Consider the following 23705-nt stretch of genomic DNA (forward strand, 5'->3'; position numbering starts at 1 on the left):
TGCCCTTTGACATGTTGTTTGAAGTTAAAAGAAGTGGCCATATTTAAAAAGTCAGTTGCATTAACATTGGTGGGGTCATCAACATGAATATTAAAATCGCCACAAAGAACAATTCTGTCATAATTTAAAACCAGAGTAGATACAAATTCAGGAAGTTCTGATAAAAATCCTCCAGGCGGTTTTGGGGGGCGATAAATTATAACAAATACGACAGGTTGCAGCCCTCCAACTTTAAGAGTGAGAACTTCAAAGGAGTTAAATTCATCACAGTGTACTACATTTTAAATTTTCCCTATACACGCTCACTAGCCCACCACCACGACCACTGACCCTCGGTTGACTAAAACAATCATATTGAGGCAGACACAGTTCAGCTAGCTGGCTATAGTCAATCATCTGCAACCAGGATTCAGTTAAAAACATAAAATCTAGATTTGCAGACAAGATAAAATCATTTAAGATAAAAGTCTTACTTGAAAGTGATCTCACATTGAAGAGAGCCATTTTAAATGAGTTTGTTCTGGGTGCTGGAGTTGGTGCAGTTGTCCTAATCCTTAAGAGATTACTAATATTTCTGTGTGGGATGTGCACATTTCGGTTTACTGGTTTATGCGTGATGATGACAGGAATAGAAGTCTGTGGAGCAGCGCTGGGAGCAGACGGCTTTACATGCCAGCAGGTGGAGACAGTTATTTGTGGCAGTGAGGCAGAGATCTGTTCAGTGAGCGGTGGTGCGTCCAGGTGTGCTGCATGAATGATTAGTCATTCACGTAAGTCATGTGTGGACCGCACCACATGCTGTATGTGAGCAGCTAACATTTCTGAGCCCCGTTTGTTTGGGTGAAGTCCGTCTGTCTTAAAAAGAGACATTCTTTGCCAGAAAATATTAAAATTATCCACATAAAACACACGGTGAGCCCTGCAGGCGGACTGGAGCCAGTCGTGGAGGCCAAGGAGTCTACTGAAGCGGCCAGCACCGCGACCAACTGTGGGAATGGGACCAGAGATAAAAACGGACTTTCCACACTGCTTTAAAAAGTTTAAAAGACGGTTAAAATCTGATTTTGTCAGCTCGGACAATTGAAGAGCTGTGTCATTTGTTCCGACATGGACTATCACTCTTGTGATGGAGGACGGGAGCGACGGCATTCGGTCCTGGAGTTTTTTTAAAATGTCAGCCGTGGTGGCACCGGGGAAGCAGTGAGTGGTAGCGTTAAAGAAACGGATGTTTCTGGTTGTGGAGTCAGGACTGAGCAGAATCTGCTTCAACACTGCGTGCGGACTGAGGATGGGAGATGTAGCCGGTGAAGGAGATGTAATAGTGTCGGCAGGCACGGTCCACTGAAAGAGATCCGTATCAGGGAGATTCGAAGCCGCAGGTGCATCCGCTGGATGGACCGGAGTGTCGTCAGACAGGGCTGCATAGCGGTTGGAGAGGCCGATGTGCGGAGGACAGGCAGCCCCGTCTGAGCCTCTCTTGCAGCCACGGACCACCACTTCAGCCCAGGTTGACTGATGCTTCAGAGTCGAGCAGGAGGAAAGCCTGGGAAGACTAGAGGAGTCCCATAACACAGTGTCCTGGATGTTGGCGGTTGCGCTAAGAGAAACAATCTGTTTGGCTTGTACTGAAGCCACATCCATAAAGCCAGTCAGCAGGGAATCTTTCTCTTTGAGTTCCTCTGAAAGTTGTCGGATGTCTTCCATAAGGTCAGCAATCTTATTATTCGCTTTCTTAAGGAGTGTGCAGTCCTCATGGGGCAGAGTTATCTCGGCTAGCATAGCCGCCGGAGCTTTGTTGTGATCAGTAGCGTTGATCGCGTTTTTACGGTCATCTAGCTTAAAATCCATTTCGGATGACTAAAATCCTTGACCCACGTAAAACTTAAGTTAAAAACTTAAGTTAAATAAAAAGGATATAAAAAATGTAACAAAAAAGTGTGGATTAAAACTGGATAAGAGTCCGGTTTAAGACAGGTAGCTACAGATGCCAACACATGTGCAGAGTGCAGATTACGTCATCAATTACATCAGCGATCTTGGGACTGTTTTTAATAGTTTTTAGAGTGTGGCTTGTGTGGAGGTGAGTGGTGTTGCACAAAAGACTAAATTACCAGTGCCTCCAGCAAATGTAATACACTGCTCAAAAAAAATAAAGGGAACACTTAAACAACAAAATGTAACTCCAAGTCAGTCACACTCCAGTGAAATAAGGAAGCAACACTGATTGACAATCAATTTCACATGCTGTTGTGCAAATGGAATAAACAACAGGTGGAAATTATAGGCAATTAGCAAGACACCCCCAATAAAGGAGCAGTCCTGCAGGTGGTGACAACAGACCACTTCTCAGTTCTTATGCTTCCTGGCTGATGTTTTGGTCACTTTTGAATGCTGGCGGTGCTTTCACTCTAGTGGTAGCATGAGACGGAGTCTACAACCCACACAAGTGGCTCAGGTAGTGCAGCTCATCGAGGATGGCACATCAATGCGAGCTGTGGCAAGAAGGTTTGCTGTGTCTGTCAGCGTAGTGTCCACAGCATGGAGGTGCTGCCAGGAGACAGGCCAGTACATCAAGAGACGTGGAGGAGGCTGTAGGAGGGCAACAACCCAGCAGCAGGACCGCTACCTCCGCCTTTGTGCAAGGAGGAGCAGGAGGAGCACTGACAGAGCCCTGCAAAATGACCTCCAGCAGGCCACAGATGTGCATGTGTCTGCTCAAACGGTCAGAAACAGACTCCATGAGGGTGGTATGAGGGCCCGACGTCCACAGGTGGGGGTTGTGCTTACAGCCCAACACCGTGCAGGATGTTTGGCACACACCAACCTTGGCAAATTCGCCCGTGGCGCCCTGTGCTCTTCACAGATGAAAGCAGGTTCACACTGAGCACATGTGACAGACGTGACAGAGTCTGGAGACGCCGTGGAGAACGTTCTGCTGCCTGCAACATCCTCCAGCATAACCGTTTTGGCGGTGGGTCAGTAATGGTGTGGGGTGGCATTTCTTTGGGGGGCCGCACAGCCCTCCATGTGCTCACCAGATGTATACATACACACACATACACATACACACCAATTGCCATCCTTCTATTCTTAGCAGGGAAATGTCCCCATTCACTGCCCCCCCTTCACCTTCACAGTACATATAGGAGCCTCTCTCCATGTTGCTCTAAACACATATTGTCTAGTAGTGTAGCCATAATCATAACAGCACCAGTGTTCTACGTAAGTAAGCCAGAGATGGGGACTCGAGTTAGTGATTCGGACTCAGATGCAATTTAAGTCGCACACACAGTGACTTCAGACTCAACTCGGACTCGAGGTGCGGGACTCGTGAACAATGTTTATTTTTTAGGAAACTTCTGATGAGCTTGCTGTTATTCCCTCCCTGCGTTACCTATAACCTGCCTACATAACAAGTAGCATCTGTATGCAACCTCATCCCATTATTGCATGTTACTAACTCAACTTCTCCCCTTTCTGGTAGTCTTGTGCTTTCTCGTCCCTCTCCTCTCTCCTCCTATCACTTCCTGCAGGTGTTTCTGGCTCTGGAGCTGTGGAGTCTGGATCTGTGGTTGCGGGTCACCTGCTGCCCCCGTGTTCCTGCTCGACACCCTCTGCTTCAACAACTATTGTTACTAGTCCTATTGTTATTATTGTTATTATAATCATTAACATTACAATTGTTATCATTAACACTACTATAAATATCTTTACCATTTTTCATTTAGTCTATAGCAACATCACCTTTACTGTCTGTACCTCTGTGTGTATATTGTGTAGGCTGCCTCCCTCCCCTCTCTCTCTCTCTCTCTCCTTCCATCCCTCTCTTTTTCTCTCTCTCTCTCTCTCTCTCTCCCTCTCTCTCACTCACCCCAACCGGTCGAGGCAGATGGCCGCCCACCCTGAGCCATGGTTCTGCTCGAGGTTTTTCCTTGCATCTGTCGCCTAGTGCTGCTCTTGGTGGGAAATGTTGGGCTTCTGTAAATAACATCAGAGTAGGGTCTAGACTTGCTCTTTTATGAAAAGCACTGTGAGATAACTGTTGTTGTGATTTGGCGCCACATAAATAAAATTGAATTGAATTGAATTGATTGCATGGTTTATTGTTGTTAGAGTCTGGAGAATGTGTTGACTTACAGTAGTTTATAAGCTGTCATTAACTGCATTGCACATTACGAGGTTGTGCTCTGTATGTTAAAAACAGGTTACAGCTTTATTGTTGACCATGTAAATTTACAGTTTTATTTAGTTAACTTTACATTGGGTTTGAAAATCAACAGGGTTAATTGACTTACAGTGGTTTATAAGTTGTCATTAATTGTAGACACATTGTACATTAGGCTACATGGTTGTGCTCTGTAATTTCAAAACAGACTTTTTTATTGTTTATTATGCAACATCACAGTTTTATTTAACGTTACACTGGGTTTAAGAGTCTGGGGAGTTTGTTGACTTACAGTATTTAATAAGCCGTCAATAATTGCAATGCACATTACATGGTTGTGCTCTGTAAATAAAAAACAGGTTACAGTTACAGAATTCCTTATAGCTATGCAGTTTTATAAGCAACCTGTATTGAACGCAGCAGGTGATACAAAATTCATAATAACCACAAGAGACAATAATAATAGTATTTTATCACATAATTTGAACTTTAAATGGGTTAGAGTCACCTCCCTTGATGAAGAAAGATCAGCCGGGCCACCCAATGGCATGGCCTCTGACTTGCTATAGTTGATCTTTTAGCCTGTGAAGGAGCCACACTCTTGCATAATAGTGAGGATAGTTGGTATTGATATGTCAGGTTTTGTCAGAAACAACATAATGTCATCGGCATAAAGTGCTATCTTATGAACTGTTCCTCCAACCGTAATCCCATGCATGTCTTTGTGTTACCTAATTACCTCAGCCAGGGGCTCAAGTGCCAGCGCAAAGAGCAGCGGAGACGGGGCAGCCCTGTCTCGTCACTAGTAGTAGTAGTCAATAGTTCACGACTCAGTGGGTCTCTGGGTTTTAGTCGTTCATTTGGCACGTGACATCTTGGCTTTAATTTTTAGTTTTAACACAGCTGTACCGTAACTTTAGTCCTGCTAGTGTTTACAACTAAAAGCTGATGAGAGTTGTTCTGGGTCCGCTTCACTTCAGAGCCCAGACAGGGTTCTACCGGGAGCAGAATTACCACAGAGGTCGTCTCCCCTCCAAAACAAATGGACCCGGTCATTAAACCATTAAAACACAGCCACATAGCAACATTAAAGTTAGTCCTGTGATGTGTTTACAGCTAACAGCTCATCCGGTCCGCCAGAGAATGCAACGTAACTTTTCCTTTTTATTTATCAAAAGAGCCATGCTGTTGTTTCACAGCTCTTGGCTAGTGAACAACCTGGCAGTGTTTGAGAGCGATGTGCTCATGTTTGTTTCTCTCTGTCAGCAGAATCAAGACCTGATGTGGCCCATTCTGCATCCAGGCCTGCCAAACTGCTGCGTTTATATTATGTGTATATTTCTTTTGTCCCTTCTCTGTGCTGGAGTTCTTCTAAGAACTGAAAAGAAGAAATCTGATGTTAATATATAGATGTTACTTACTTTTGTTTCCCTGTTTTCTGTTTCCTCTGTGATTAAACCTGTCTGTCTGTCTGCCTTTCCCAAGGTTCACTCACCTCCATCCAGCTGGGCTCACCTACCTGGCCTCTCCCCTCGGGCTTTCTCCACGGTGTCACCCCGGCTCTCCCTCGTGCCTCGCTAGTTAGTCTGCCACCACACTCTTCCACCAACCCCCTGGTCAGGTCTCCCATGCCTCCTCCCTTCCTTGGTCCCTGGTGCCCCTCGGCTCCCTTGTCTTAGCCCCCTCTGCCCTACTTGCTCCTCGGTCCTCCGTGACCGTGTTCCCCGGCATCCAACTCTCCCTCACCTCAACTCCCTCAACACCTCTTTTCCTAATAAAACCTGTTTCAATCTGAGCGTTGTTTTTGGGTCCGCTCTGTCCAACACACAACAATAATGATAGTATATAATTGTTCGGCCTCACAGTCTGGTAGAACAAAGAATGGGCCTTGTGACATTCTACAGGCCTGACCGCTGCCTGTTGAATTCCCCAAAACCTAGCCATGCGGCTTATCTACACAAAGGGGGTCAGAGAACAATGGAAAGCCCAGAGTCAGTAAATTTACACCTACCTGTGAACTCTAAGTCAAAGGTTTGTATTGGCTGAAACTTTCAGGGGGCGGAATAATCCCAGGAAGTACAAACATTTTGTCAACGGCGGTAGCCTATAACACCTCCAAACCCTCTGTGCCGTTCCCAGTTCTTCAGGGGACTGTAAGCAGACAAACCAAACCCTGTCTTTCCACACTGCGCAAGCGGTGATAGGAGACACAACTTTCTCAGCGCTGAACTTTCTTTGTTCCTGAATACAGGCTTTACTTGCGGGAGGAGCAACTCTGTTTTCTTATTTTTCTACCTCTATTATTTTTTTTCTTTGTGTTACCAACACAATTTTGGATCCCAAAGGAAACTGTAATACACAAGATAACGTTTCATACCTGCAGAAGAACATGGATAAAACTCTGTGCTTAACTGAGAAGATCACCTTTGTGCTCTACCTTCTCAACCTAAGTCGACTTCACTGACTCCTTTTGCTGCTGCCCAAAGAATCAGCTGTGCTGGCAGCGTCAGAACCGAGCCGAGAGAAACTCCTGGACTGACACATCTACTCGCTATCAAAGCAACACGTGAGAGGCTTTAGTATGTCTGGGCAGCAGATAGTTGTATAACTTTGTTATTGTAACTTACTTATACAGGCTTCATGTGGTTCCCCTTCGAGGGAACTTGAACTGCGTCGGTTACGACACTATGGGAACGCCTCTAGGCGAAGCAGGTCTGAACGTGAATGAAATCACTCCAATCCTATTGGCCTGTTGCTAGAACGGTAAGGTGTGACGGAATAACCGGAGGAGTATAAAGCACACCTGTACACACTCATCATTAGCTTTTTTCTATTCAGCAGGCGCTCTGTATGTTGTTTGAAGAAAGCTCCAGTCCTACAAGCAGTATGTCTTACCTGAAGAAGAAGTCTACCAGCATGTCCGGCAACCAGATGTACAGAAGGTGTGTTTTTTCTTGCCCTCGGTACATCACGGATGGAGATTCTCATGAGATGTGTGTCTCATGTTTGGGGATGGAGCACGCACGGGCAGCTCTCGAGGGGGCTGCCTGCGCCCGTTGCGAAGCCCTTTCCGTGTGGGTACTGAGGTCCCGCATGGCTCTCTTTTCCGAGGATGGCCGGATGTGTTTTCCCCGTGGCGCGGGCCCTGCGGCCGCTGAGGCGGCCCGGCGGCTTCACTCATGGGTTCACAGCGTGATCTGTCGGAGGATTTTGGGACGGCTGAGGCTTTTTCCCAACCTTCATCCGCTGGCTCCGACGCTTCCTTTCCTCGTTCGGGAGCCCGTTCTCGGCTTCTCCCGCTCGCGGTTTTGGATCCGGAGACGCTGCAGCAATCTGACTCCGAGGAGGCGGACGTGCTCAGCGCAGTGGACGATGACTTCCGGGTGTCGGGGCGGCGTCATCTGGCAGCGCCCGACTATGACGTGCTGCTGGAGGTGGTGACTAGAGCCGTGGCTAAGCTCAACATCAACTGGCCACGGGAGGAGCAGACACCACAGGCTAGTGGTAGCTTGATGAAAGGTTTCTTAAGCACCACACGCCACCTCCACGCCGGTCTCTGCCATTCTTTCCTGATTTACATGATGAACTGAGTAAATCATGGGGCAGACCCTTCTCTACATGGCTTTCCACACCCCGATCACTGAACTACAGTAATGTGATGGGGGTTAGGGACCGTGGTTATGGGAGGATGCCTCGGGTGGAGGATGAGCTTGCGAGCTATCTCTCCCCTCGACTTGCGTCCTCCCTGGAGAAGCCGGCATTACCATCCAAACCATGTCGCACCACATCCACACTTGTGGGGAAGGCGTACATGGCAGCGGGCCAGGCAGGTGCGAGCTTGCACACCACGGTGCTTCAAGCCTACCAAGCCAACCTGCTACAGGAGATGGTTCAGAGGGGGGGTCCCTCCGAGGAAGATCTGGCGGAGCTTCGCAGAACCACGAAGCGTTAGACGCAGTGCGAAGCGTTCCGCCAGTACCTCCCTCGCCGGTCTGGACCCAAGGCAGCTGAGGCTGCCAGGCGTAGGTCCCTTCCCTCTACGAGCTCCTACGGAGAGGAGGGAAGCAGAGTGTCGCTTCTCGGGGGGGCCCCCCGAGGAGCTGGGGCAGCGAGACGGCGCTCTCACCCTCAGCCGTCTGACAGACGCGATCTGAGGACCGTCATCCAGTCCCGACGGAGCTCAGGGAAGACCGGGGTAGGGGAGTCTTTCTCCCCTCCCGGACCCCCCCCCCACCCCCCCCCCGGAGGCCGACCGAGGTCCCCTCCGCCGTGGCAACAGGTGATGTTATCCCGCCGTTTACACATTCAGGACGCACCTGCCACCGCGCCGTACTGCCTGCCCCGAGGGTCTGCAGGCGGACGTCATCCCGACTCACTCACCGTGGATCTTCGGCGGCTCCCCCCTGCCGTTCTGGGGCTTCAGGGGTCCACCAGAAGATCACACGAGACACCGACCACCAGCCCAGAGGGGCTGGTTCCGTTGGCAGACTTTGCAGACGCTTGGCGGAGCCTGACGAACATTTCTCCGCGGGTCCTGCGCACTGCCATAGATGGGTATCGACTACAGTTCAAAACCCGCCCTCCAAATTCAACAGAAGAGAGGGGGTGGTTTGGACTGTGGTCCGCCCGGAGCAAGGTCCGGTGTTGGGACAGGAAGTTTGTACTCTGCTGAGGAAAGGGGCCGTGGAACGTGTCTCCCCCCCAGACAGAGACGCCGGTTCTACAGCCGGTACTTCATAGTCCCCAAGAAGGACGGAGGGCTGCGTGCCCTATTTTGGATCTGCGGGTTCTAACCGGTCTCTGAGGAGATTCAGGTTAAAGATGCTCATCATCCCCGCCACCGTGACGCACATCCAATCTGAGGATTGGTTCGTCACGATAGATCTAAAGGACGCCTATTTCCAGGTCTCCATCCGTCCTTCTCACAGGAAGTTCCTGAGGTTTGCCTTCGGGGGTGTGGCTTACCAGTATCGGGTTCTTCCATTCGGCCTGGCACTTCCCCTAGCACATTCACCAAGTGTATGGATGCAGCACTGGCCCCGCTGAGGCTCCGGGGCATCCGGATTTCAACTTCATCGACGACTGGCTCATCCTAGCCCAGTCTCGAGAGTTGGCGGTTCGGCATCGAGATGTCGTTCTGGCTCGTCTGCGGCGTTTAGGGCTGAGGCTCAACGCAAAGAAGAGCGTGCTGGCGCCCACCCAACGGGCTACGTTCCTAGGGGTTGCATGGGATTCGACAACGATGCGGGCACAATTGTCTCCGGCACGTGTCGACACCATATTGGCTGCTGTGAAAGGGGTGAAGTTAGGCCACGCCATCACTATGAAACACTTTCAACGAGTGTTGGGTCTCCTGGCGGCTGCGTCCAGCGTAATACCATCTGGACTGCTGCACATGAGACCCCTGCAGTGGTGGCTAAGGAACAAGGGTTTTTCCCCGAGGGGAATCCTCTCCGTCTGGTTTGGGTTACGCACAAGTGTCTTCGTTCCCTATCAGTTTGGAAGGAAACTTGGTTCCTGTCCCAGGGGCCCGTGCTGGGAGGGTCTTTTCGCCGGCTGGTTCTTTCGACAGAAGCCTCCCTCACGGGCTGGGGCGCGGTCATGGACGGCCGTTTTGCAAGGGGATCCTGGCAGGTGCATCGATCCGAGTGGCATATCAACTGTCTCGAGATGTTGGCGGTGTTCCAGGCTCTAAGGAGTTTCCTGCCCGATCTCCAAGGCCACCACGTCCTGGTTCGCTCCGAGGAGAACAACACAGCGGTGGTGGCCTATCTGAATCACCAGGGCGGTCTGCGCTCGCGCCCTCTGGACAGACTGGCGCGTCAGATCCTCCTGTGGTCCCAGCAGAGGTTACTATCGCTCAGGGCGATGTATCTCCTGGGGACGCAGAATCAGGGAGCAGACCTGCTGTTGAGGCAGGGGCTGAGGCCCGGGGAATGGAGACTTCACCCCGAAGTGGTGGAGCTCTTGTGCGAAGAGTTCGAGCCCCATAGACGTGGATCTGTTTGCGTCTCAAGAGACTACGCACTGCCCGCTATGGTTTCTCTCGTTCCTCCAGCCCCGTTGGGTCTGGACGCCATGGTACATTCGTGGCCGAGGCTACGTCTGTACGCTTTTCCCCCAGTCGCTCTGCTCCCGGGGTTCTGGAACGGGTCCGCCAGGACTATGTCGTTCTGGCCAACCCGGGTGTGGTTCTCGGACATCATGTCGCTCCTGGACGGCCCGCCGTGGCGGGTCCCTCTGAGGAGAGACCTGCTGTCCCAGGCGCAGGGCCGGGTTCTTCACCCTTGCCCCGCTATATGGCGACTGTGGGTCTGGCCCCTGAGGGGGCACAGTACCTAGAGGCGGGTCTAACAGCCGGAGCAGTCGAGACCCTCCTGAGCTCCAGGGCCCCGTCCACACGGAGGATGTACGTCCTGAAGTGGAGTGTTTTCTCCACTTGGTGTAGGGAGCGGTCGGTGGACCCTGTTACCTGCCCGGTGGTTCAGGTACTTGAGTTCCTCCAGGACCGGTTCTCTGCTGGTCTTTCCCCTTCCACCCTCAAGGTTACGTGGCAGCTATTTCATCTTTCCACACCCCTCTGAGGGAGGGGTTCTTGGGGAAACTTCCCTTGGTTGTACTTTTCCTCCGTGGTGCCCGGAGGATGAGACCTGCGACTCGGTCCAAGGTTCCCACTTGGGATCTGGCAGTGGTTCTTGGGGCGTTGGCTGAGGCCCCCTTCAAACACCTGGAGTCAGCTGAGGCTAAGCACTTGACCCTCAAGATGGCCTTTCTCCTTGCTATCACCTCTCTGAGGAGGGTGGGGGAGCTCCAAGCGCTTTCGGTTTCCCCGCAAGCCTGGAGTTTGCCCCGGGGAATATTAGGGCTATCCTGCACCCTCGTTCAGGATACATCCCTAAAGTGCCTTCTTGTGCGGCAGGGTCCACAGTGCTGCAGGCATTTCATCCTCCACCTCATGTGACGGCGGAGGACGGGAGACTTCATCTGCTCTGCCCTGTCAGAGCACTGAGTACTTACACTCTGAGGTCCTCCCGTTGGAGGAAGGCTGACCAGCTGCTAGTGTGTTTTGGGTCTCCCAGGGCCGGGCTCCCTGCATCCAAACATACTATTAGCAACTGGATTGTTCAGACTATTTCCCTGGCCTATCAGGTGCGCGGTTTGCCTTCACCTGTGGCTGTGAGGGCTCATTCTACCAGAGGCAAGGCGGCCTCTCGAGCCCTCCTTTCCGGGGCCTCTTGCAGGATGTTGTTTAGCGGCTGGCTGGGCCACTCCGCACACATTCATTCGGTTTTACAGTCTTGACCTTCCTTCGGCACCTGGCACTCGTGCGCTCTCCTCTTAGTAGTGCCACTTTATTGCACACAGGGGCAGGCGGGGTTTTCGGCACGGTTTAGTGGGTATCTCGTTCCCATAGTGTCGTAACCGACGCAGTTCGAGTTCCCTCGAAGGGGAACGTCTCGGGTTACGTATGTAACCCTGGTTCCCCGAGAAGGGGAACGAGAGACTGCGTCGGTCTGCCGCACCTCTCTCCCCGCCTGAAGCGCCTGCTTCATAGTTTAAGCTAATGATGAGTGTGTACAGGTGTGCTTTATACTCCTCCGGTTATTCCGTCACACCTTACCGTTCTAGCAACAAGCCAATAGGATTGGAGTGATTTCATTCACGTTCAGACCTGCTTCGCCTAGAGGCGTTCCCATAGTGTCGTAACCGACGCAGTCTCTCGTTCCCCTTCTCGGGGAACCAGGGTTACATACGTAACCCGAGACGTTAATTTCTGTTAAGAAACTCCAAGGGATATTTAAAGACCGCCGCGTCATGTTTATTGCTGTGTGTTTTCTGTGCTACGCATGTTGTTTGTGTCCGGTACCACCTGCTGGGCTCTGACCGCTTTGTTCCTATTACTGTGTGGTAACATATCAGTATTTTTATCAAGCCAAGGAACATGGTTGCTGAATCCAAGTTCACTACCGTCCCTCTCGTTGATAAAGTTGTACCTGAGTGTTTGCAACTATAATTAAAGATTTTTGGTGTTGGCTTCTTTCTGAGAACGGATACAATTGCACATTTTATCTAATCCAAAGCCAGCAACTGCTGCTGATTAAACATTCACTGCTGGTGGCTGTAGGATAGACTGCGGTATATTGTGTATTTATAAAACGGTAGCTCAAATCAAGCAATGTGAAAAGTTCATAACAGTGATATAATAAGCGTATATAACGGGTATGACGCAAAGGAATTCAACCTTTGCACAGAACCGTATCACTCCGCACAAACAGGGTTCAAGTTATAATCTCTATAATATGTAATCTAATCAGCCAATAAAGATGAATTGAATTAATCTGAGCTTCGTGGGGGTCTCATGCCACATTTACACCTGGTATTAAAATGCAATCTGATACAGATACCAAGATACCTAAATATAACCTAAACTGCCGCCATATCAGTATTTCGCATTAAACTGCCTATATTCACCAAATAACTGGCACTTTGGTATAATTCAGCCAGACATTACTAGTTGCTTGCAGCTGCATGATACTGTAGGATTGGATTAGGCTAGTATTCCCCGCATATTTGACTGCTAAATTCATTATATACAAAACATTTTAATTTTTGGCTATATCCTCAGCCCTAAGGACAGGTGAGGTTGTAACAATACTGTTATCCAATAACTACTATGAAAGTACCAGATAACACCATGGGAACTACAATGCATATAATGTCTGGCTGAATTACACCAAAGTGCCATTTTTTGCTATTTTGGCAGATCTCGGATCGGTGTGTTTGGTGAATATAGGCAGTTTAATGCGAAATACTGATATGGCGCCAGTTTAGGTTACGTCTTCCACACCCACAGATAACTTCAAGCAGGAACACCCCACTGGCCGCAAAATTGGCTTTCGAAATGTATGCATTAACATGTTTTTCTAAACGCACGATTTTTAGGGATTAATCATGTGCCATGTTGCCACCAATACATCTGCTGTCCACCAAAGTGAAAGTGTAAATTTGTGTTATTTGTACGCACATTGATGAGAACAGGTTGGTGAATAAGTGTATACCACGGCCTGTTGTGAGCTGTTGCTTAAATATATAGCTTTCTCTGTGCCTTTCTCTCCTCCTTCTGCTCACTAACTCCACATGCACACACCACGTGATCTCTGCAGCTAACCAGACCTGTGATCCACAGCAGGCTAGCATCAGAGGTCTAAAATATTTTTTTTGTTCAGGGGAGAGAGATTTTTTTCTCTCTCAATCTTGAAATCACATGGTCTGAACCTTTGTCTCTCTCTTACATACACACACACGTTATGCGCGCGCGCGCACACACACACACACACACACGTTGCGCGCATAACAGTTAATACTGATTTACTTGCTAAAGTTGATCATTGATCTATGCTTGAGTTGAATAAATCCTACTATAATTTTACAATTTATAAGTCTAAGTAAGTATTAATAGTTTTATTATTTTCTAGAATATCTTTGATATTCAGCAGGCCTGTTAAAAACAGGCACCTTTTTCCAGAAAAAAAGCCTAAAATTACATACCCAACATGAATCAGGAATAACTCCTCAACCATTTGGCCTAGATGCATAATTCTGGTCTCCTTTGAAAAGTCAGAAGCTAAGGAATATAAATCCATTGTATAGTAATGTATTTATTTTACTATTACAGACTAAATGGAAATGCAATAAAGAAAAAATCTTATATTTTCATTCTCGCCTGGTAAAAAAAAAGCTGTATTTCAATGAAATAAACCAGCGGTTCTTAACCTTTCTGGCAGTTTCTAAAGTTGAAAATATTTTGCTTTAGCCACCTGCTGCGCCTTGTGTTTTTGAATGAGGCTCTGAGCACACAGAATTGAAAAAAATTCAACACGGGCCTGACGTCATTCGTGTTTTTTCCCATTGTCCAATCTAATTAATGGAGAGACGGGCAGTTGTGCTGATGGAAGTTTAAAGTTGCTTGTGCTGCGTTCCATTTACCTTGGAAGTTGGAGGTCGGACCTGGGAATGACGTCACACCCGAGTTGAAGTCGGAAAAACTCGCTCGGCCAGTTGTTTGTTTACAACTAGCCAGGTTAGCTATTGATACGCCGGTTGAGTAAAAAAACGCATTGTGTGGTATTTACTCACACTAAACACTGTAGCAACACGTCCACAGAAAGCTGTTGAACAGCACTTTGTGTACGAACATTTATATGAGTCACAAGTACACAGAAGTGCTAATAAACAGTATAAACTGCAGCTTTCACTAACTGTTGATAACCCGACAGCCATCTTGGATCACAAATTCAGGGTAGTGCGGTTCTCCCGACTTGGGAAGTCGTGATTCCGACTTAAGGGGGCGTTCCCTTTGAAATTTTGACCTTTGAACTCGGAAATTCCGACTTTCCATGTCAACTGGAACGCACCATTGGATTGTCCAGAGACTTCAACAGTCTGTGCCCAACTCATCCTAAAATAAGACTTGAACCGACCATCATCAAGATGAAGCCCCTGGAACAACTGGTCGCCTACTACCAGCGTTGTCTCCCCTTTCTGAGGGGCTCATGTGCCCACATGGATCTCCCTTTCCCTGAGTCCTGCGTGTTTGTAGGCACCTCACACACTCAAAACAATGCCAGAGCAGGTGCTCTCCGTTTGTCTATTTTTTAAAGCAGATATTTTTAGCAAAAGAAAACTCAGACCTGTGAGTTGTGATCAAGTTATCTGCTGATATGACAGTTATTACTTAGCAGCAAACCAAATATTACAGATCGCTAGTGCTATAATCTTTGATTAGACTGTCAGGACAGCTGATTTGGTGGTTGCCTAGCAACATTATAAAACCGCAACGCTTTGCTATTTTCTAAGTTCAACCTAAAAAGCCATTGCAGTGCGCCTCACGCTATCGGACCTGCAAAGCGCTTTCTGTCTGATTGGGGCCTGATTCTATTTGGTCCTTTTCTAGCGGTTTGCGTTTACAACAGTCTCACTCCCTACTCGTCAAATGTCTGACGCATGGTCAAGGCCCTTTGTCGTCGCTTTTTAAAGACTTGGGTAGCCCTTTTGCATCAATTATTGACGTTTAGGGATCCACAGTCAAGTTAGCAACGCTTAGCAACAATAAATATGCAATATCCGGTTCCACTTTCAAGATAAAACGTAACGTTTCGATACATTGCTATGTTGAAACGCGCATAATTAAAGTCGTGAAACGTTGCAGTTTCGTTAGGTTTAGGCACAGAAAGTACTTGGTTGGGTTTAGGCAACAAAACTACTTGGTTAAGGTTAGGAAAAGATCATGGTTTGGGTTAAAATAGCTATGTATGTCAATTAAGACTTAAGTTAACTAACGTTAATGTCAATTTACCTCACTCGCCTAAATAAAAACATTTAATGTTTTGTTTCGCACGGGACACAAACCCTGTTCTCCTGCTTCAAGGTCCGGGTTCTGGCCCTCTATCCACCCCAATCACCTCCTTACTTCGTCTTTTCTCTTAAATATCATACTTGCCTTTACCATCAAAAACTGACACAACAGGGCTTCCCTCAATACGTCGAACTATGACGTCAAAGGGATCCCTAGCGCGTCACAAACTGAAGATTATGGCTCTTGACCAAGCGTCCATATGTGACGACTTGGGAGTGAGACTGGGTTGCAGGTTAAGAACCACTGCAATAAACCATCAAAACCATCATAAGGAAGCTTATAATGCACCTGAATATCTTCTAATACACCTAGAATGCAATTGTAACTGTAAATCTGATGAAAATAAACTAAAAGTTATCATACAACATTTTCAAATATACCAGGCGATTGTCCATATTTTGGCAATATTTACTGTTAAAATGTTGCTGTATGAAATGTTGCTTTTATTGGTAGATATCTTTAAAATACTTTTTCTGTCCATACAACCAAGTTCCAAATGACAAAACATTGTAATATTGATAAAAACAGTGATTATTGATCAACATTCCTGTCACCAAAAGCACTCCTATGCTTTACAGGCCTGTAGATTGAGAATGGAACATTCCACAGTGATGGGGCTTGAGCAGACCTTTCATTTGGTACCCTATATGTCTATATATCTCCAACGGGTTATACTTTGTCAGTTAAAGCAAACCAGGCAGCCTTCCCTGTTTGAGAACTGCAGTTTTTTAATCGCCCACTAGAGGGCTGCAGCGGCGCTTATCACTGATATGAATGAGCTGGGCAGATGCAAATATTTAGAAAATCAGGCAATACCTTTTCAGTTAAAGGCTTTATTGTTCGACTGAAACAACTGAAATCCAGTGAGCGCACACCGTGGCACTTGTCAAAAGAGTGACTTTTCCCATCACTACCGGGCAAACAAACCTTTTGGGGCAGATGTAACGTAAGTTATTTATTTATATATCGGCCTGTATAGCATTGGTTCATTTTCAGTGCTGTCACTGGGCTGGCACCATCACATCTCTTATTCTTCCTAGCCCAAGGCACTCTGGGTGAAAGCTCCCTATACATGCAGTCAGACAGCCAGCAGGGGGCAGCACATGAAAACAGGCCTGTGTCAGCAACAAAGACAAAGTGAGCTCCTGCAGAGTTTCTGTGTGACAAACTGTTTCACTGCATCTGTCAGTCTGCACGTAAACAAGAAACTTCAGATCAGTTCCTGCAGGTTATTTTATCTAAAACATCTCAGTCACATTCAGGTTCTTCTGGGAAAAGAGCAGCAGCTGATTTCTGCAGCTGCTGCTTCAAATCTAAAGCTTCAGTCCAAACGGTCACAGAGAGAGGAGACAGAAGGAGACAACTGGAGGCTTTTAATTTGAAGGAGATTATATAGCAGCATATATAAATATATATAAAGCAACAAAAAATATTAAAATATCAGAGAGAAAACAACAAGCTGCTCAGTAAAGATGGAGGGTGGAGGACACCAGACGGCTTCTGTTCTGTTGTTGTAACAAAACACTTCATGCTTTATAATTCTGTATTTCAAAGTGTTTTCAGCTTAAAATAGCCAGAGCGATCACTAATGAAACCTGTTGGTTCAGAGTAACTTGGCTCACAGCCAGGTGAAGTCCTGCAGAGCAGAATAACAGCTGCAGCTACAGCTTGGCTTTCAGCAGCTAATCTTTAGGCTACAGATTAAAACTTGACAGAGAGCAGCGTCTGTTGTGTTAATGCTAATATGTTTAATAATAAATATTGTATATGTATAAATGTTCAAGCTAATAGTGATCCTGCATTTAACTAGTCATGCTCGTTGGTGTAACCTGATGAAGACAGATCAGATTATATGTAAGACAAACTCTTCTTACTTCACCTGGATGTGACTGATGTGATGTTTCCACAGATGATTTTCATCAGGTAAATGTGAAGAAGTGAACACACCTGTATTTAATAAATTATGAAACATCACAGCATTATCTCCTAATTTGATTTGTTTGACAAATCATAATTTATAATTGGAGATAAAGAAAATAATTAATGTTTTTAAACAATCTTTAGTTATTGGAGTCCTAACAGACGATTATATTAATGCAGTATTTTGTAATCACACTTGATGGATACACAGTGAGAATACTGTTCTGGTGTAATCACCAGGTGGTCTAATCAGATCATGACTTACAAGTGTATGTTCACTTCTTTACCTTTCCCTGAGGAGACCATCTGAAATCATTCGAGTCACATCCACATCAAATGAAAGACTTGGGGGGGGGGGGTCCTTTTCCTTAAGTTACTTGCTATTCAAGTAATTTCTTTTTAGTAAATACTTTTGTACTCAAGAAGTTAGTTTGATGAACTCTTTTACTTCTACGGGAGTACTTGTTTTTGTAAAGTAACAGTACTTTTACTTGAGTACAGTTTGGGCTGCTCTGCCCACCTCTGACTTTAACAGGCCTGTAGATGATGAGCTGAGTTGTGATCAACATGTTGCCAACAGACAGACGTCATGTTGAATAAAAATAAATGTGTTTTCTGTGTAACTGTCTCGTTGTTAGAAACCTGCCTGTCAGGTCACACAGTCCTCAGTCTTTTAGAGAATCAGAAACCTAATCATCTGTAATAAATAAAGCTACCTTTGACAAAGTTTTCGAGGTAAATATATTTTATATTTTGTTCAGAAAACCAGGAGCTCTGAGACTTTAATGTGACGACACAAACAGTTGGAACATGAAAAAGGTCAACAAGATCAATATTTAAAAAACCATTTAAACACTTCAGCAGACGTCAGGAGACAATTAAACTGGAACTTTCTGTAATAAAGAGTTCACAAACTAAGAGAGTCTTTCTCAGTTTTATTTTCACACTTCAAACTTCAACAGAGTTTCAGGCTGAGAGCAGCTTCCTCTCTCTGCAGCCTGTTTTTACAACATTTAGAAACTTCCTCTGGTCTGGCTCTGTGGTCTCGTCTCTGTAGCAACCAGGAAACACGTGACAGGAGAGGAAGTACATGCAACTATTTTTCCACTGCGCCACAATGACTCTATTCATACAAGCTGCACTGAAATATGAACACTGAGCTCTACACGCTCACCTGAGAAATATGAACATGACTCAGAGAGAAATCTAATGAGAAAACAGATCATTCAGAGTTTGAAGCTCTGAGTTCAACAGCAGCTGAAACACTTTGCCTCCACATTTGGGATTCAAATCAGTTTTTATCTTCTGCAGACTGGATCATGAGGGAGTTTATCCTGCTGCTGCTCACAGACAGACAGAGAGTTAAAGATTCACTGCAAAATGGCTTCTTATGTGGAGTCTATTCTTAATCAGTGTGACTCAGATCTGCGGTTTCCCCTGATAGTTCCTCTCTAGTTGGTTGTGCTGGTAAAGATAACAATGAGGTGTTAGTTTCCAACTTACATCGTGTCCCTGAAAGTACCACTGACACACTGAAGCTGTGTTGTGATGAACTGCTTTTCAAAAACAAATTACTAAAAGGGATTAATAGTAAATATTTCTGCAGGAATCAGCCTGTCATGTTACATTCAGGTCACAGCGTTCAGCTTCAGAGATCAAACACACCTGCTGACCTTTGACAAACACAGAATGAACCTACCGTCTCTCTCTGACACCATCAGAGGTCATGAGACAAAGAAATTACCTTTAAAATGTGGACGGAAAGATATAAACACGACCCTGAGAGAAAACCAGTCAGCAGCCACAAGGTGACATTTCAGACAAGGTGTTTAAATAAATGATGATCCAGCAGAAACATGATCAAAGATGGCTCCTCTGAGAGACACAAGATCCTAAATGAGAGTCGAGTGGAGACTCTGCTCAGGAGACAATCTGTGACTGAAGGAACATGAAGGTTTTATCTTGTTCACATGCAGCTGCTGTGTAGAGACTGAGCTCTGTGAGAGGAACAAAAGCCTCCATGTTAACAGCTGCAGTCAGAGGACCAACAGGAAACATTCAGAAGTGAGAATATACAGCAGCCAAACATTCATCATACAGAACATTTGAGTCTGAGGTGTTGCTGCTGGGAAATACAGCTCGGGACTTTTGTCATGTGAATCATTTTCACGACCACAGAAACAAAAACAGTCACAGCTATTCAGCGTGATTCTGTTTACGCAGCAGGTGGAGATCATGTTTCTGTTTATGTGTTCAGTTCAGTCTGACAGAAACAGAAGATCTGAACTCTCAACTTGGTGTTTGATATAAAACTTCAGATATAAATGAATAAAAGAGCAGCAGTCTGTTCTCATGTTAGTTTCTACCCAGCAGCAGTGAAGACGAAGAACTGAACCCACATCCTGATTCAGACTGAGACGTGGGGGAAGGGGAAGTTACAATGAGCTCAGTGCTGCTTCATAACAAACTACTCCCTCTGAAAGTCCCGCCATTTTGTTCTTTGTCGCCCAGACAGACATTTAGAGCCAAACTGACTTTCCTCTCTCAGCTCCAGAGTTAAAGAAGTTAATGATCCTGCTTTTCAGGTTTTATTGACTCTTGGTTTCATCTGCTCTAGAAGCAGGACGCTGTTCAAAAGTCAACAAATAACTGACATGAAGTCTGTTTTTATATTGATATAAATGGAGAAGTCAGACTGGACTGTGAGCTTGATTTGAAAAATGCTTTGGAGAGGAACTCTGATCATTTCTGGTGAACAACTGGTGGAAAATGACCATTAATCTGAAATCTGTAGGTTACTTCAGAGAAGCTTTATTGGCAAGAAAAACAGACGTTTACATTGAAATAAAATAATCCATTGTTGAATAAAATCATGTTCAGAGTGTTAACATGTTACTCTGCAGAATAATATTTTACACGAAGCATTAAGATTTAACTGCCAACATTATGTAAAGTACTTACGCTTAGCTAATACTTGTGTACTTTCACTTAACATTTTGAAAGAAGGACTTTTACTTTATATTTTCTTAATATTGTGTTTTAAACAGTCAAATTCAAGACTCTGTCTTAACGTCTTCTCTTTTGAGACAAAGTCAGCTTATTTAAACACATGCAAAATTAAGAACTATTCACATTTCTGATTAATACATAATAGCTACATATACATACAGGGATGGGCAAAAATACATCAAAATGTATTTTAAAATAAAATTACAAATACTCAGAAACTGTCAGTTCTTTTAAATTAAGACTGAAGAATTTTCTTTTTACCACTGCCTTTAATTAAATCCATAGATTGGTAACTTCCACTGCACTGTAACGTCTTTTTCTTTGTTTTTAGCTTTTTATCATTGCTTTTAATTAATTATTTACTTTTATATAAAAATATTTATTTGAGAAATAAGTAGGTAGTTGAGTGAAAAGATAATGAGAGTGAGATTGAACAGAGTGAAGGAAGTGGTCTTAAATCTTGTGCCTGAGTGATTTGCAGGAACCTCTGTCCACCTGTAAACGCACAGGTGGGTCCAGAGTATAACTGGATCAAAGTGGCCTGCTGACAGACATGTTCTGGTTTCTCTGTAGTGTCCGAGGGTTTTTGGAGTTTCAGTGGACCCAAAGATTGCAGTGGACCCGAGTACAGACTAGCTAGAGAGAGTAGATTAAGTGTACTTCTCCGTTTATTCTCTGTTCAAAATAATTGTAACTCAATTATTTGCTCAACCGCTCAGCCTGTTTTTATCCAGTTTAAATACATGCATTTTAAATACTACCCATCCCTGAGTACATGTATATATGTTTATGGTATTTAAGCTGCATCAAGGAAAGCTGAGCAGAAACACGTGCACGTTATATTTTGAATAAGCCAAGATCAAGACATTTCTCTTGAATTATGCTCTATGAGAGCTTTCTAAAGATCATAAAACCAACAAGAGCGAACACACCACCTGTCTGTGAAACATTTCTCTCCTATCTCCTCCCTCCTTGTTTCCTCCCTCCTTGCATCCTCCCTCCTTGTCTCCTCCCTCCTTGTCTCCTCCCTCCTTGTCTCCTCCCTCCTTGTCTCCAGCTGTGTGACCTGCAGAGCAGAAACAGGTGTGAGGTATCAGCTGTCAGCAGGTGGACAGAATGTCAGACATTATCTACTGCACTTTGATCACATGACTCGTAGCAGCTGTTTCCTCTAAAGTCTCATCAGCAACATCTTTCTAAAACACAAACATCTGATCTGTGATGTTTCTCAGCTCAACTACCAGGAGCCTTTATTACGAAACAAGTTCAACATGCCCAGGATGTCTTTTTGTTATCTGGCTTCACTGACACTAACAACCACAATCAGGCTAAATGGTCACATGATGCTGGTTATTAACCTGATAATTCAACACAGGGTTTCCAAATCCAGCCCTGAGCGCGTTGCCGTTAAAGAGGCTAATAGTAATAATGGCGAAAGACTGCATCTCAATATTTACTGAATACGTCCCTACATAACAAAAAGTACTCTGTAACATAAATGAAACCCATAGTTAAAATAAACTAATTCATACATACTTAATTACAATAATCCTACCAAACTATGTTTATAATATTCAGCCTCAGATAAAGAGAAAACGGCTGTGACAGGCTGTGTGAAACAGACTAAGGAGCAAATAAGAAATATGAAACATATTTCAAAGAGACGCGTAAGCTCACTGTCACATGTTAAACACCTACAACAAGTAGCCTACAAGGTTTTAGTGGCCTGCTTCAGTCAGTCTGTGTAGGATGCTAGGGCTGCATTAAAGTGTCTCCACATCACCACAGCAAACATGAAGCAGCCTGTAAATCAGTCTGTGTGATTTCCTACAGATGGTGATGTCATTTTCCAGAGAGCTGACTGGTCAGTAGGCGGACAGTGTTTATAGAGTTGATCTCTTATCTGGAGCAGGTTAGCCGTTCAGCATAAGTTACCATGGCGATCTACCCCGGTAAGAAGTGAACCATCGTCATGGTGCTGAAAACCCCGAAGTTACCTGGATAAGCTCAAATCCTGCTTCGTGGTACAGAGAGACAAAGAGACACTCTGAGCTCGACACACTCACCTGGATCTGTCAGCCTGATGTTGGAGAGTTTAGGGCGTCTGTCTCTCCTCCTGTGTGAGGCGTCTCTCCTCCTGTGTGAGGCGTCTCTCCTCCTGTGTGAGGTGTCTCTCCTCTGCGTTTTTTAAAGAGCATCGTTCCAACAACAGCAACAAGAAGCACAGCAACAACTGGCAGACCGACCATCAGGCCAACATTTCCCTTCTTGTGTCCATCTGTGTGAGAAGCAGAAACAGGTGTGAGGTATCAGCTGTCAGCAGGTGGACAGAATGTCAGACATTATCTACTGCACTTTGATCACATGACTCGTAGCAGCTGTTTCCTCTAAAGTCTCATCAGCAACATTTTCTAAAACACAAACATCTGATCTGTGATGTTTCTCAGCTCAAATACCAGGAAGCAGCTTCACCTGAGAGACAAAGAGACACTCTGAGCTCTACACACTCACCTGAGAGACAAAGAGACACTCTGAGCTCTACACACTCACCTGAGAGACAAAGAGACACTCTGAGCTCTACACACTCACCTGAGAGACAAAGAGACACTCTGAGCTCTACACACTCACCTGAGAGACAAAGAGACTCTCTGAGCTCTACACACTCACCTGAGAGACAAAGAGACTCTCTGAGCTCTACACACTCACCTGGCTCTGTCACTGTCAGCTCAATGGCGCTGATGGGTTCAGCGTCTCTCTTTCTGCGTCCTGAGTTTCTCTCTTTAATCCAACACTCATATGTTCCAGCGTCGTTGATGTTGACGTTCTTCAGAATCACAGAAGCGTTTCCGTTCTTCTTCTCTGGATCTTGAAGCTCCACTCGACCCTGAAACAATGAATTCTGGTACTCTCCGTTTATTTTATCAGGGCTGAGGTAGAAGACATAATCACCTGGCTTCAGGTCAGGTCTGATCCACTTTATCACTACTATGTCAGCACCTCTGTGACTCTGACACTGAAGAGTGGCGTCCTCTCCAGGCTTCACCTTCACCTCCTGTGTCTCTGAACAGAAAGAGAAAAGCCTCCAGTCAGGACTTGTAATGTTTCCTGTTGTTCAAACATCTTTTGATGGAAGCAGCAGAGATCAGGTCTCTATAAAACAGCACATGTGAACTCAGCAGCATTTCAAACCCTGTT

At 45.7% G+C, this 23705-nt stretch overlaps 1 protein-coding gene across 2 annotated transcripts in view; it reads right to left on the reverse strand.

Annotated features, from left to right (window-relative positions):
* The window catches only part of LOC119911718 (titin-like), a 305379-nt gene that overhangs the window by 90576 nt on the left and 191098 nt on the right, over positions 1 to 23705 (reverse strand). The window contains exons 5-7 of one of the 2 annotated variants that reach the window (XM_038730623.1): positions 23217 to 23570; positions 22577 to 22788; positions 21189 to 21576 (exon numbers count right to left, since the gene is read on the reverse strand). In XM_038730623.1, the coding sequence (XP_038586551.1) occupies positions 22586 to 22788; positions 23217 to 23570 (557 nt within the window). In that variant the 3' untranslated portion in view covers positions 21189 to 21576; positions 22577 to 22585. Of the gene's footprint in view, positions 1 to 21188; positions 21577 to 22576; positions 22789 to 23216; positions 23571 to 23705 lie in introns of those variants that run through there. The other variant, XM_038730624.1, reaches the window with a different exon arrangement.

The sequence above is a fragment of the Micropterus salmoides genome, unplaced genomic scaffold (assembly GCF_014851395.1).
Source record: "Micropterus salmoides isolate LMB-PRFRI ecotype aquatic unplaced genomic scaffold, ASM1485139v1 Ms_hic_scaffold_2, whole genome shotgun sequence".
Classification (NCBI taxonomy): domain Eukaryota; kingdom Metazoa; phylum Chordata; class Actinopteri; order Centrarchiformes; family Centrarchidae; genus Micropterus; species Micropterus salmoides.